Source organism: Gorilla gorilla, chromosome 3 (genome assembly GCF_029281585.2).
Source record: "Gorilla gorilla gorilla isolate KB3781 chromosome 3, NHGRI_mGorGor1-v2.1_pri, whole genome shotgun sequence".
Taxonomy (NCBI): Eukaryota; Metazoa; Chordata; class Mammalia; order Primates; family Hominidae; genus Gorilla; species Gorilla gorilla.
In genome coordinates, this window is record NC_073227.2 from 147,878,396 (window position 1) to 147,893,864 (window position 15,469).

Genomic DNA, 15,469 nt, shown 5'->3' on the forward strand with positions numbered 1-15,469 from the left:
CAGGGAGCCTTACTGCCTGAGCTCTGCTTCCCATCAAATCAGCAGCACATACGAGTGCAAACCCTATTATTGTGAACTGTGCATGTGAGGGATCTAGGCTGTGCACTTCTTATGAGAATCTAATGCCTGATGATCTGAGGTAGAACAGTTTCATCTTGAAACCATCCCTCCCCCAGAAATTGGTCTCCAATGCCAGAAAGGTTGGGGACTGCTGGGTTAAGGTACAGCTATAGACACAAGACTAATGCAAATTTTTTGGCATTTGGTTGGTTGATTGCTTGCTTGTTTTTCTATCCAGGATGAAGTTTCATTGAATGTTGTTATCTGTTGAATAAATAATAATGCTGTATACAATTACAATATCAGATTATTTAAATGGCAGGAAAAGATAGGTGTTGATTTCTTGAAAAGGATAAAACGTACAGAGGTTTACTTGTGATGTTATACAGCCAAAAAACCTCTCTGAAAATGGTTGTAATGTATATAGCAATACATGTGTTAGGGATGCCAAATTTGTGAAGAACTTGGGTTTAAAAGTGGAAGAACATTGGACAAGGAATAAGGAATCCTGGACTGAGCCTCACCTCCTATTTCCTTAGCTATGAAGCAAGTGGGCTGAATTACATCATCTCTCCAGGTTCATTCAGCAGTAAAATTCTATGTCTTATAGGATTTTTTTTTGAGTCCTCAGAAATTGTTATTCTGTAAAAATACTGTGTTTGACCATATATTCCTGTATGCTTTGGGTTCTTATGCTCCTATTTCCCTTTTTAACATTAACTGATAAATGTTATAAAGGAATATTTCATTTACTTATTTGATAATATTTAGTAATATAAATTAGTTTTCCCCATCTTATTTAAACATTGAGGTACCTTCTCTGCACCAGACACTATTCTAGGAACGTGGGATACAACAGTGGACAAAACAAAGTCCCTTCCTTCATGAAGCCTATTTTCTAATTAGAATTAGAAATTACTATACTGAGAAGAATTAGTATGCTGAGAAGAATTAGAAAATAGTATGCTGAGAAGAATCAGTGTCAAGCAAAATAATAAAACATGGTAAGGATTAGAGGTGGGAGTGACTATTTTGAAAGGTCTCTCTGATCATGTCAAGTGATACTTGAACACAGACCTGAATGAAGTGAGCGAGCAAGCCATGTGGCTCTCTGGGGACAGAGCTTCCAGCAAGGGGAACGGCAAATGCAAAGCTGCAGAGCATTACCGCCTGAGGTCTGCCTCCTGTCAGGTCAGCTGCGGCATTAGATTCTTATAGGAGTGCAAACCCTACTGTGAACTGTCCATGCAAGGGATCTAGGTTGCCCACTTCTTATGAGACTCTAATGCCTGATGATCTGAGGTGGAACAGTTTCATCCTGAAACCATCCCCCAGGGGCTGGGAGAGTACTGGAGCAGACTGAGTGAGAAGAAAGTGGAAGAAGAGATCACAAAGGTAGCAGGGCCAGCTTATGCATGGCTGGATAGACTATGATAAGGACTTTGGGCTTTGTTCTGAAAGAGATGATACATTCTTGAACAGTTCTGCCCAAATAAGGGACATGATCCGTAATTTTTTTAAAGGATCACTCAGGCTACTGTGGGTAGAACAGGAAACAGAATAGCAAGGGTGGAGGCAGGGACCAGTTAGGAGGCTTTCAAAATTCTCAAAGCAAGAAATGATTATGGCTTCTGGACTCTGGATATATTTTGGAGGGCAAACCAAAAGATCTGTTGATGGATTAGATAAAAGCTATGAAGGAAAGAAAAGGATCAAGGATCACTCCACTGTTTGGCCTGAAACTTATAAGAAGTCTTTATAGTCCAAATGAGTCATTGTTTTGCTAATGCTTTAATCAGTATGAAATTTAGAGATTATGGATCAAAGGAAGACAAAATACTGTTTTAAATATATATTTTTCAATTTATTACAGAATTATCTGTTCATTTAGAACACATTTATTAAGCACCTATTATGAACCAGGCACTGCTGGTTTTAAAACACACAAAGAAGATTGCATATTGTCTCTTCCCTGGGGAAAAAAGCTTATAATTTTCTATCTTCCACTGTGGAAGACAGATCTATAAACTGCTAATATAATATAATATACATACTAATAATATAGGCCTGTGAACAAAGTGTTCCCTAGAAAAGTCAAGGGACACTTTATCCATGAAGTCTCTTTTAGGATATGGTATTTAAGTATTGAGGAAGAGTAGAAATTTTCCTGCAGATAAGAAGAATGTCATTGCAGGCACTGAAGTATTTGGATCAGCCAATTCAGATTACTCTGTGAAAACATTTTAAAGTAACACTGGTAATACCAGTTAATACTAACAATACTTATTAATTTACAGAAAAAGAAAGGACTAAATAGTGGAGACCATTCAGATTCTGCAAAGTCGGTGTCTTCTCTTAACCCTGTTAAAGAACATGGTGTGTTGTTTGAATGTTCACCTGGAAACTGGACTGATCAGAAAAAAGCACCACCAGTTATGGCTTACTGGGTAGTAGGGTAAGTGAGAAAAAAAAGTATTTGAAAGTAAAGTGTTAGAAAAGTGAAAGAAAAGTGGTAAAGGAGATTAACATTTTAAAATGTAGGCATGGAATTTTTTATCTAGCTATACTATTTTAATATATTTTATTTTATTTGCTAAGTATCTCCTTTAAATCCCTCCCAAGTATTTTTCTATTGAAAATTATCTTACAAAATTAAATTTCAGTAATACACTGAAAGAATAATTCCAGTTTTTCTCTTCTTCCCTTTTTCCCCTGCTTCCTTCATTTTCCCCCTCTCTCCTTTCTTTCCCTCTTACCATCCTCTCCCTTTTCTTCCCTTCCCCTCTCTCTGCCCCCTGCCACAAGACCATGCCCAGTCAGGACCCTGCCCACCTTTGTTTCCATCTCCTGTCTCCTTCCTCTTCCATCCACTGTGCACCAGCTGCACGAGCACCAATCAAATCTTGTTTCTGTTGTTCCTTCTGCATGGGATATTCTATCCCTTGACCTTTGCACTTCTGGATCCTTGATATTCAGACCAGTGCTAACAGGTCATCTTGTCAGAGACGATCCATTATCTCTTTCCCTCATCAAAGTGGCTACTCAGTTATTCTCTATATGACTCTTTTATTGTTTATTTTCTTGTCCTTCTCCACCCCGCACCCTCATTACAATATCAGCTTCATGAGGTCCGGAATTGTATCTGTCTTGTCCACCACTGGCACCTGCAACAGTACCTGGCACATAATATAGTCACTTGATAAATATGTGATGGCTGAGTAGGTGAGACTGTGCCTGGCAAAATGTGAAACTGGTGGTGGGGTGGGTGGGCAGTGGGCGGTATGGCAAACACAGAGACATAGTCATTGCCTCTAAGGGCCTTATATCTAGCAGAAGAATTATGAAATATGCTCAAATATCTATATATTTATATATCTATATTTATAGATATAGAGAGAAATCTTATATATGTGTGTGTGTATACATATAAGTAAAATGAATCTGATGATACAACCAAATACTATAGGAATTCTGAGGAGGGGGCAAAATCTAATGAACAAAGATGCAAACAGTGGAAATTATACAGCACAGCAGTGAACAGACTGGTTTGCCAGGATGGTAGAGGAATGGCATATACAAAGATTAAGTGAAAGATCAAGTTGGGAACCTAAGTTAGGACCACTGCAGAAGGTTATCTGAGTTGGAGTTGAGGTTGGTGGAGGAAAGGGCACAGAATTAGTTGGGAATAGGGGTAGTGGACACATACCATGTAGTATTAAGCTGTATGACAGACACTTTACAGACATTATCCAAAGCAGAAGTTCCCATGTGCTAGTCCATGGGATTTAGAATCACCTAAGTCACTTGTTAAAATCTGAGATGCCTGGGCCCCAGACCTACTAAATCAAAATCTGTGAGAGTGGGAATCTGTATTTTTAATAAGCTCCTTTGTGATTATCATGTGAAGCAGGCTTGGGAACATCAGTTTAAGCTTAATTCCATGTAGTGTAATCAGAGTTGTACTGCTGGAAGATTAAACTGGGAGCGCCAATGGAATGATGTGCACATGAGAGATACTAGAAATGAGAAGACCAGTTAGGCACACATGTAGCTGTTCAGTCGAGTGTTAACTACATTCATGACAATTGGAATAGAAAGAATCAAAAGATGTTGAATTTTGATAATGCAGATTTATGCAGAAGAGAAATTTAAGAAAATCAGGCAGAACTATCTCCAGTTTAAATAGATCAATTTGTATACATTAATATTGATTAAATGGATTTGAATTTTAACTCTTTAAGAAAACCAAACAAAATTTCAATGTTAATTCCAATTCAGTTCTATTTGCCAAAAAAAGCTACCATATATTTAATGTTTTAATAAAAATTAAACATTAGAAAGTAAAGAGCAATAAAATATTTAATAACTATTGTGCCTATAATGCTAGTGCTATTGCCTTTATTATAATAACTAGATTTGCTATTTAAAAACTGAGTGGTATCATAATACATGTTGATAAAATAGGATTATTACACTCTAGAGCAATAAAAACTAATTGACCTAAGGCATATATTATTTATTTAGAAATAAATCTAGCTGCTTTCTCCCTAGTATAGATTTAGATTCATGGATTTTAAATTTACTACTGATGCTTTCAGAAACAAAAATTAAATTAATTGGATGGTTAGAGTTTTTGTTGTTTGTTGTTGTTTTAATTTCTGAAATGAGTGTGTTCTTTTCTTCTGCAGGAGACTTTTTCTTCATCCAAAACCTCAAGAACTTTATGTCTGTTTTCATGACTCAGTCACAGAAATTGCCATTGAAATAGCTTTTAAATTGTTCTTTGGGTTAACCTTGTAGCCGTGCTTTCTTGATGCGTAGAAACACGTGCGTGGAGGATCAAATACTGTCAGAATTGCTGAAATCAATACACAAAGAGATAAAGTTTAGCTTCTTTTTACTATTCAATATTGAACATAATATTGTTAAATACTGAGATGAAATGCTGTTGGATTTGATACATTAAATCTTAATGTAATATTGTAAGACTTTTGAGAATATACTTGATTAAAATGTGAAAGAAGGGATTGTTAACTTATTGCTATTTTGGTATATAATGTTAATTTATTGACTAGTTTGAAATAATGTGAAGTGTTTTTTATATCAGATTAATATAGGAAATGTTTATTCTTGAAAAATACCCAATTTGTTGTTTATTTTTCTCAAAATTCATACTGATATCTGATGAAATGATTATGAAATTGGGAGCAGGTGACCAGGTGCTGTAACTAAGTAGTGCTATGACCATGAGCAAGTTTTTGTACCTCTCTAAGCTTAGAGTTTTCATGTAAAATGAGATGATTGCATTGAGGTTTCAAAAATACCTCTTAAGTAAAATGTGCTTTTATTTTATTTTAGTTTTAGTTTTAGTTCTGGGGTACATGTGCAGGATGTGCAGGTTCGTTACATAGGTAAACATGTGCCATGGCGGTTTGCTCCACCTATCAACCCATCACCTAGGTATTAAGCCTAGCATGCATTAGCTATTTTTCCTAATACTCTCCCTACCCCCACAACAGGCCCTGGTGTGCATTGTTCCCCTCCCTTTGTCCATGTGTTCTCATGGTCAGCTCCCACTTATAAGTGAGAACCTACAGTGTTTGGTTTTCTGTTCCTGCATTAGTTTGCTGAGGATAATGGCTTCCAGCTTCATCCATGTCCCTGCAAAGGACATGATCTCATACCTTTTTGTGGCTGCATAGTATTCCATGGTGTGTATGTACCACATTTTCTTTATCCAGTCTATCGCTGATGGGCATTTGGGTTGATTCCATGTCTTTGCTATTGTAAATAGTGCTTCAATGAACATATGTGTGCATATATATTTGTAATTGAATGATTTATATTACTTTGGGTATAAACCCAGTAATGGGATTGCTGGGTCAAATGGCATTTCTGGTTCTAGATCTTTGAAGAATCACCACACTGTCTTCCACAATGGTTGAACTAATTCACATTCCCACCAACAGTGTAAAAGCGTTCCTATTTCCTCACAGCCTCGCCAGCATCTGTTATTTCTTGACTTTTTAATAATAGCCACTCTGACTGGTGTGAGATGATATCTCATTGTGGTTTTGATTTGCATTTCTCTAATAATCAGTGATATTGAGCTTTTTTTTCATATGTTTGTTGGCTGCATGAATGTCTTCTTTTGAGAAGTGTCGTGTCCTTTGCCCAGTTTTTAATGCGGTTCTTTTTTTTCTTGTAACTTGGTTTGAGTTCTTTGTAGATCCTGGATATCAGATCATTGTTGGATGAATAGATTGCCAAAATCTTCTCCCACTCTGTAGGTTGCCTGTTCACTCTGATGATAGTTTCTTTTGCTGTGCAGAAGGTCTTTAACTAGATCCCATTTGTCAAGTTTTGCTTTTGTTGCAGTTGCTTTTGTGATTTCATCATGAAATCTTTGCCCATGCTCATGTCTTAAATGATATTGCCTAGATTTTCTTCTAGGGATTTTATAGTTTTGGGCTTTACATTTAAGCCTTTATTCTATCTTAATTTTTTGTATAAGGTGTGAGGAATGGGTCCAGTTTCTATTTTCTGCATATGGATAGCCAGTTCTCCCAGCACCATTTATTACATAAGGAATCCTTTCCCCATTGCTTGTTTTTCTCAGGTTTGTTGAAGATCAGATGGTTGTAGATGTGCAATCTTATTTCTGAGTTCTCTATTCTATTCCATTGGTCTATGTGTCAGTTTTTGTACCAGTACCATGATGTTTTGGTTATTGTACCCTTACAGTACAGTTTGAAGTTGGTAGTGTGATGCCTCCAGCTTTGATCTTTTGGCTTAGGATTGCCTTGGCTATACAGGCTCTTTTTTTGGTTCCATATAAATTTTAAAATAGTTTTTTCTAATTCTATGAAGAAAATCAATGGTAGTTTAATGGGAATAATATTGACTCTATAAATTACTTTGGGCAGTATGGCTATTTTCATGATATTGATTCTTACTGTCTGTGAGCATGGAATATTTTTCCATTTGTTTGTGTCCTCTCTGGTTTCCTTGAGCAGTGGTTTGTAGTTCTCTTTGAAGAGGTCCTTCACTTCCCTTGTTAGCTGTATTCCTAGGTATTTTATTCTCTTTGAAGCAATTGTGAGTAGGAGTTCATTCATGATTTGGATCTCTGCTTGCCTGTTATTGGTGTATAGGAATGCTGGTGACTTCTGCACAATGATTTTGTATCTTGAGACTTTGCTGAAGTTGCTTATCAGCTTAAGAAGCTTTTAGCTGAGACAATGGGGTTTTCTAGATATAGGATAATGTCCTCTGCAAACAAAGACATTTTGACTTCCTCTCTTCCTCTTTGAATACCCTTCATTTCTTTCTCTTGCCTGATTGCCCTGGCCAGAACTTCCAATACTATGTTGAATAGTGGTGAGAGAGGGCATCCTTGTCTTGTGCTGGTTTTCAAGGGGAGTGCTTCCAGCTTTTGCCCATTCGGTATGATATTGGCTGTGAGTCTGTCATAAATGGCTCTTATTATTTTGAAGTATGTTCCTTCAATACCTAGTTTATTGAGAGTTTTTAACATGAAAGGATGTTGAATTTTATTGAAGGTGTTTTCTGCATCTATTGAGATAATCATGTGGTCTTTGTCTTTAGTTCTGTTTGTGTGATGAATTAAGTTTATTGATTTGCATATGTTGAACCAGCCTCACATCCCGGGAATGAAGCCAACTTGATCGTGGTGGATAAGCTTTTTGATGTGCTGCTGGATTCAGTTTGCCAGTGTTTTATTGAGAATTTTTACATTGATGTTCATCAGGGATATTGGTCTGAAGTTTTCTTTTTTTGTTGTATCTCTGCCAGGTTTTGATATCAGGATGATGCTGGCCTTATAGAATGAGTTAGGGAGGAGTCTCTCCTTTTCATTTGTTTGGAATAGTTTCAGAAGAAGTGGTATCAGCTTCTTTTTGTATTTCTGGCAGAATTCAGCTGTAGATCCATCTGGTCCTGGGCTTTTTTTGGTTGGTAGCCTATTAATTACTGCCTCAATTTCAGAACTTGTTATTGGTCTATTCAGTGATTCAACTTCTTCCTGGTTCAGTCTTGGGAGGGTGTATGTGTCCAGGAATTTATCCATTTCTTCTAGATTTTCGAGTTTATTTGCACAGAGCTGTTATAGTATTGTCTGATGGTTGTTTATATTTCCGTGGGATCAGTGGTAATATCCCCTTTATCATTTTTTATTGTGTCTATTTGATTCTTCTCTCTTTTCTTCTTTATTAGTCTGGCTAATAGTCTATTTTGTTAATATTTTCAAAAAAAAAAGCAGCCCCTGGATTCATTTATTTTTTGAAGGGTTTTTCATGTCTCTAGCTCCTTCATTTCCACTCTGATTTTGGTTACTTTTTGTCTTCTGTTGGCTTTTGGGTTTGTTTGCTCTTGGTTCACTAGTTCTTTTAGTTGTGATACTAGGGTGTTGATTTGAGATCTTTCTAGCTTTTTGATGTGGGCATTTAGTGCTATAAATTTCCCTCTTAACACTGCTTTAGCTGTGCCCCAGAGATTCTGGTACATTGTCTCTTTGTTTTCATTGGTTTCAAAGAACTTCTTGATTTCTCTCTTAATTTCATTATTTACCGAGGAGTCATTCAGGAGCAGGTTGTTCAGTTTCCATGTAGTTTTGTGGTTTTGAGTGACTTTCTTACTCTTGAGTTCCAATTTGATTGCGCTGTGATCTGAGAGACTGTTTGTTATTACTTCAGTTCTTTAGCATTTGCTGAGGAGTGCTTTACTTCTAATTGTGTGATCAATTTTAGAGTAAGTACCATGTGGCACTGAGAAGAATATATATTCTGTTGTTTGGGGGTGGAAAGATCTCTAGATATTTATCAGGTCCCACTTGATCCAGAGCTGAGGTCAAGTCCTGAATAACTTTGTTAATTTTCTGTCTCGATGATCTAATATTGACAGTGGGGTGTTAAAGTCTCCCACTATTATTGTGTGGAAATCTAAGTCTCTTTGTGGGTCTCTAAGAACTTGTTTTATGAATCTGAGTGCTCCTATATTAGGTGCATATATACTTAGGATAGTTAGCTCTTCTTGTTGAATTGACCCCTTTACCAGTATGTAATGCCTTTGTCTTTTTTTTAATCTTTGTTCGTTTAAAGTCTTTGTCAGAAACTAGGATTGCAGCCTCTCCTTTTTCTGTTTTCCTTTTGCTTGGTAGATTTTCCTTCATCCTTTTATTTTGAGTCTATGTGTGTCCTTGCATGTGAGATGGGTCTCTTGAATACAGCACACTGATGGATTTTGACTCTATCCAGCTTGCCACTCTGCGTCTTTTATTTGGGGCATTTAGTGCATTTACATTTAAGGTTAATATTGTTATGTGTGAATTTTATCCTGACATCATGATGCTAGTTGATTATTTTGCAGACTTGTTTATGTTTTTGCTTCATAGTGTTACTTATCTGTGTATTTCAATGTGTTTTTTGTAGCGGCTGGTAACAGTTTTTCCTTTCCGTATTGAGTGCTTCCTTCAGGAGCACTTGCAAGGCAGGCCTGGTGGTGACGAATTCCCTCAGCATTTGCTTGTCTGAAAAAGATTTTATTTCTCCTTCACTTATGAAGCTTAGTTCAGCCAGATATGAAATTCTGGGTTGGAAATTCTTTCCTTTAAGAATGTTGAAAATTGGCCCCCAACCTCTTCCAGCTTATAAGGTTTCTGCTGAGAGGTCTGCTGTTAGTCTGATGGGCTTCCCTTTATAAGTGACCTGGCCTATCTCTCTGACTGCCCTTAACATTTTTTCCTTCATTTCAGTCTTGGAGAATCTGATGATTATGTGTCTTGGGGTTGATCTCATGGAGTATTGTATTGGGGTTCTCTGGATTTCCTGAATTTGAATGTTGGCCTGTCTTGCTAGGTTGGGGAAGTTTTCCTGGATGATATCCAGAAGTGTGTTTTCCAACTTGGTTCCATTCTTCTGTCTCTTTCAGGTATATCTACCAGTCGTAGGTTCAGTCTTTTAACATAATCCCATAGTTCTCAGAGGTTTTGTTCATTCCTTTTCATTCTTTTTTCTCTAATCTTGTCTACCTGCCTTATTTCAGCAAGATAGTCTTCAAACTCTGATATCCTTTCTTCCACTTAGTCTATTTGGCTATGGATACTTGTGTTTCCATTATAAAGTTCTCATGTTTTTCAGCTCCATCAGATCATTTACGTTCCTCTCCAAACTGGTTATTCTGTTTAACAGCTCCTATAATGTTTTATTATGGTTCTTAGCTTCTTTGCAGTGAGTTGGAACATATTCCCTTAGCTTGGTGAAGTTCGTTATTTCCCATCTTGGATGGATGATTGACATTCATCCGTCTCAGCCTCAGCCCAGTTCTGTGCCCTTGCTAGAGACATGTTGCAATCTTTTGGAGAAGAGGCACTCTGGCTTTCTGAGTTTTCCATATCCTTGCATTCTTTCTCATCTTCATGGGTTTATCTACCTTTGATCTTTGAGGCTGCTGACTTTTGGATGAGGTTTTTGTGGTGTCTTTTTTGTTGATGTTGTTGCATTCTGTTTTTCTTTAGCAGTCAGGCCCCTCTTCTGCAGAGCTGCTGCAGTTTGCCTGGGGTCCACTCTAGTCCCTATTCGCCTGGGTCTCTCATCTTCCAGGAGATATCACCAGTGGAGGCTGCAGACCAGCAAAGATGGCAGCCTGCTCCTTCCTCTGGGAGCTCTGTCCCAGAGGGGCACTGGCCTGATGCTAGCCGGAATGCTCCTGTATGAAGTGTCTGGAGACTCCTGTTGGGAGGTCTCAGTCAGGAGGAGCGGGGTCAGAGAACCACTTAAATAAGCAGTCTGTCTGCCCCTTGACAGGGTGGGTGTGCTACACTGGGGGGAATCCCCCTCATCTGGACTGCCTTGACTCTCCAGAGCCAGCAGGCAGAGAAGACTAAGATCACTGATCCATGATACTTCAGCCATCCTTCCTCCTAGGGGCTCCTCTCGGGGTTATCAGCGTTTTGTCCATAAACCCCTGGCTGGGGATGCTGAGATTCCCACAGGGAGGCCCTGTCCAGTGAAGAGGAGTGAATCTGGGTTCCACCCCATCTCGCTGGCGCTAGCAGCAAGGGAAAGTGGCCAATTGAAGCCGCAGTGATGGCAGCCTCCCCTCCCTTCTCCCCCATCTCCTTCCCCACTTCCAGAACTCAGTCGTCTTAGGCAGTTTCTAGCTGGTGAGGGAGGATTCCAAGCCAGTGGGTTTTAGCTTATAGAGTTCTGTGAGAGCAAGGCTGCTTGGCTCCCTGGCTTCAGCCCCCTCCCCATGAGAGTGGACAGATCTCCTGCCTCATGGGAGTTCCCAGAGCCGGAGTATGCAAATACTCCAGTGTCTCAGTGCCTGCTCAAAGCGGCTGCCCACCCAAGCAGAGATTTGTGCTTGGGACCCAAAGCTCTGGTAGCATTGGCTCAGGAGGGAACCTCCTGATCTACAAGTTGCAAGGATCTGTGGGAAAAGCCTGGTTTTCAGGGAGGGGAAGCAAAATCCTTCACCATCTCCCTTGGCTGGAGGAGGGAGTTCACTTTGCTGCGTGCAGTTCCTGGATGGGATCTTGCTCCACCCTGTTTTTGCTCGCTCTCCGTGGGTCATGCCAGCCACCTAGCAGTCCCAATAAGAGAACTTCGGTACCTCAACTGAAGATGCAGAGTTTACTCACAGTTTTCTTCCTTCTTGGTGGGAGCTGCAGAGCAGAGCTGCCTCTCTTTGACCATCTGGGCTCTCTGTTCTACTTTTTTTTTTTTTTTTTTTTTTTTGCCTCTTGCATGTTGGTCACCTCCTAAATTAGTAATGTCCAAGTACTTATTCCTTATCAGATACTTTTCATTAATTTAACTATCCTAGTACATACCTCACTGTGGGGAAAAGGGGAAAGATGAAAATTAAACTTACTTTTTATTTATTTGATTCTCTTTTAAGTTTCAGGTAAGCTCGATTTTGACTAGGATATATATATATGTGTGTGTGTATATATATGTATTTTTTAAACTATTTGTCAACTTTATTTTTTGTTTGTTTGTTTTTGTTAAAATACATTCAGCGGCTGGGCTTGGTGGCTCACGCCTGTAATCTCAACACTTTGGGAGGCTGAGGCAGGTGGATCACTTGAGTCCAGGAGTTCAAGACCAGCCTGAGCAACATAGCAAAAACTCCATCTCTACAAAAAATACAAAAATTAGCCGGATGTGGTAGCACTCTCTTTTAACAGTCCCAGATACCTGGGAGGCTGAGGTGGGAAGATCACCTGAGCTCAGTCGATTGAGGCTGCAGTGAGCTATGATCATGCCACTGCACTCTAGCCTGGGCAACACAGTGAGACCCTGTCTCAAAAAAAAAAATCACATTCAAGTATATTTCACATGCATTTTATATAATTCATGAATTTCAGGAAAGCTGCATGTAAATTTTTTTTAAAACTAAATCATGTTAAAGACACTGAAAAAGTTAACTAAAATTCTATGGTGACTTCTTTTATAAAATACTAATTTTTGGCCAGGCACGGTGGTGGCTCACGCCTGTAATCCCAGCACTTTGGGAGGCCAAGGCAGGTGGATCATGAGGTCAGGAATTCGAGACCAGCCTGACCAACATGGTGAAACCCCATCTCTACTAAAAATACAAAAATTAGCTGGGCGTGGTGGTGCGCACCTGTAGTCCTAGCTACCTAGGAGGCTGAGGCAGGAGAATCGCTTGAACCCAGGAAGCAGAGGTTGCAGTGAGCCAGGATCACACCACTGCACTTCTGCCTGTGGAACAGAATGAGACTCCGTCTCAAAAAAAAAAAAAACACTAACTTTTATCTTAGAAATATAGATCATTATGCATTGGGTTTTTTCAAAGGGGGAACACTTTAGTGAACAATAGTTTACTTGACCTTTAGTTGGAAAAGGAAACTAATGGTGGAGAATTTTCTTTGGCTGGGAGAATTTGGTAGATTGAGAGAAAGGAAGAACATCAATACTGCATTTTTACTTGACATTTACCCTGTAGATCCTCCTAGAGGTTCGATGCCCCCAAGACATTCCAACACTGAGCTGTTTCTTCTCCAGGTCTTAAGCTTTGAATACAAGCTATACCAGCACATCTAAAATCGGTCTCTACATTTTTCCATCTTAAATATGAGCTGTCCAGCTTCGTCAAAACTAACTGCAAAACACTGGGTGTACCATTTGAGTCATTTGGTCTTAAAAGAAACACTATTAACACTGTGTCACAGTTTGAGAGATTTTCACTTAAGCATTTAAGTTGCAAACCACTACATATTTGTCCCATTAGTGACTAGTGGGCCTTAATTTTGGCATTCAAATTAGGGTAAAAAACCTTGGTTCCTGAAATGCTACAGAAAATAGCTTGAGGCCAGGCACAGTTGCTCACACCTGTAACTCCAGCACTTTGGAAGGCTGAGGCAGGCAGATCACTTGAGGTCAGGCGTTTGAGACCAGGCTGGTCAACATGTTGAAACCCTGTCTCTACTAAAAATACTAAAAAAAAAAAAAAAAAATTTAGCCGGGCATGGTGGCAGGTGCCTGAAGTCTCAGCTACTTGGGAGGCTGAGGCAGAATCACTTGAACCCGGGAAGCAGAGGCTGCAGTGAGCCTAGCTCGTGCCACTGCCACTCCAGCCCGGGCAACAGAACGAGGCTCTGTTTAAAAAACAAAAAAGCTCGAAATACCCTCCCCTTAAGATCACAATATTGTCATATGCTACCATTTGACTCACAACTGCTGTCTTAGGACTGCTTATTTACATATATATGTATTAAGACACTTTGGTTAAAACAATTTATTAAATGTCTTAAATTTCTGGATATTTCCCTGAAAATACCATGAACTACTTCTAATACTGATAATTATGAATAAACGTAGCTGTTGATCACCTCAGGTTTTCATACAAACTGAACTAAGGTAGGGTTTTATCATAGGGGACTTTTTGTTTCATTTAATGAAATTTTGATGTGTTGAACTGCTTTCCTGGTGTCAGAGAAACATGAGACCATCGCTCAATAATGGAAATAAAAAGGCAGAGCAGACTACTGATCTTAATAAAAGGAAAATTATTTGCTGTATCGTAGATGTGCACTGTAATTTCCATGTTAAAGAGGCACTGCATTTTTAAGAAATAAAATCACACATCTTATTTTTTCATTTCTAAATGGATATTGAACTAAGCTCTGTAGGCAAACTTAGCTGCCTATTTTTCCAAATATGTTCAGAATCACACCTGAAACATCAAACTGATTATCAGACAATAAAGTGCCTGTTACTTTATTAAATAAAGGGGGACAGGATGACAGTGCAGATATCCTAGAAATATGCTTTAGAAGACATAGAAACGTTGTTAAATTGGATTTTATTAGTATCATGCAAATGTTCCCTTCCACCAACAACTATTAATGTGAAAAACTATATATAGCTAGCATTTTTTAAAATATCAAATACTGTCTCATTATCATATGTTTTAGCCCCCCAAAATTACATTTTAGACTCTTACTTTCTCTCCCTCTCCCCTTTCTTTAGCTCTTGTTTTTGTCTTGCCAGAGAAGTGTACCTAGTAAGGGAATGTTTCTTATTTGTGCCAAGGGACTATTGATGATGCTGTATAACGGCAAGATAGCATTTTGTAATACCTGCTTTTTTATATTTCTAATACAAATGGGCAAAGCTGTGAAACCAATTTACTAGGTTTTTCTGCTTTGGACATAATTGTACGTGTTAATTCTCTCTAAACAGTGCCTGGCACATATTACATGCTATAAAAGTGTTAGCTACTACTGCTACCATTTATTATTATCATTATTAAATATCCATTGGTTGAAAAACCAAGTAGTCAGCTAAATCATACCTGCTTCTGTACAAAATGTTGGGGAGAAGCTGAGAAAAATCATTTATCAATAAACAGTTTTCAGAACAAGAATTTATACTTTGGATATTTTTAAATTATTAAATGTTATTGAAACTTTATGCACCAAAACTGTATGAAATAATTTAATTTTGCAGTTGTGTTTCTATATTCTATGTAATTAAAGCTACTTTTATACTATATTGATAGTTTTAAATAAAACTGCTTTGGAGGTTTGTTTGCAGTTGTATTGCCTTTTCATGCATTCATCCAACATGTATTTATTGCATTTCTACCCTGTGCCAAGCGCTGATGTGGAGGCAGAGGCTATAGCAATGAATAAAACAGCTAAAAATTCCTGCCCTCATGGAGTTTATGTTCCAATGGGAGAGGCATACCACAGACAAGATAAATAAGTAAAATATGTAAATGCTAAGAGAAAAAATCGTAAAGCAAGAGAAGGGGATGTAAGATGTGGCAGACAGGGTGACCAAGGAAAGGGCTGCTGAGCTGACTGCAGACCTGAAGTGAGGAAACTAATCATGCTGATTTCTCCGGAGAGCAAAGT

General features: G+C 38.5%; 1 protein-coding gene across 6 annotated transcripts in view; it reads left to right on the forward strand.

The window, feature by feature from the left end:
• The window catches only part of INTU (inturned planar cell polarity protein), an 84,695-nt gene extending 72,628 nt beyond the window's left edge, over positions 1 to 12,067 (forward strand). For all 6 annotated transcript variants that reach the window (XM_004040373.5, XM_055385318.2, XM_055385320.2 and 3 more), the window contains 2 exons: positions 2,358 to 2,515; positions 4,749 to 12,067. In XM_004040373.5, coding sequence (XP_004040421.5) covers positions 2,358 to 2,515; positions 4,749 to 4,860 — 270 coding nt within the window. In that variant the 3' untranslated portion in view covers positions 4,861 to 12,067. The remainder of the gene's footprint in view (positions 1 to 2,357; positions 2,516 to 4,748) is intronic.
• Positions 12,068 to 15,469: the final 3,402 nt, after the last annotated feature.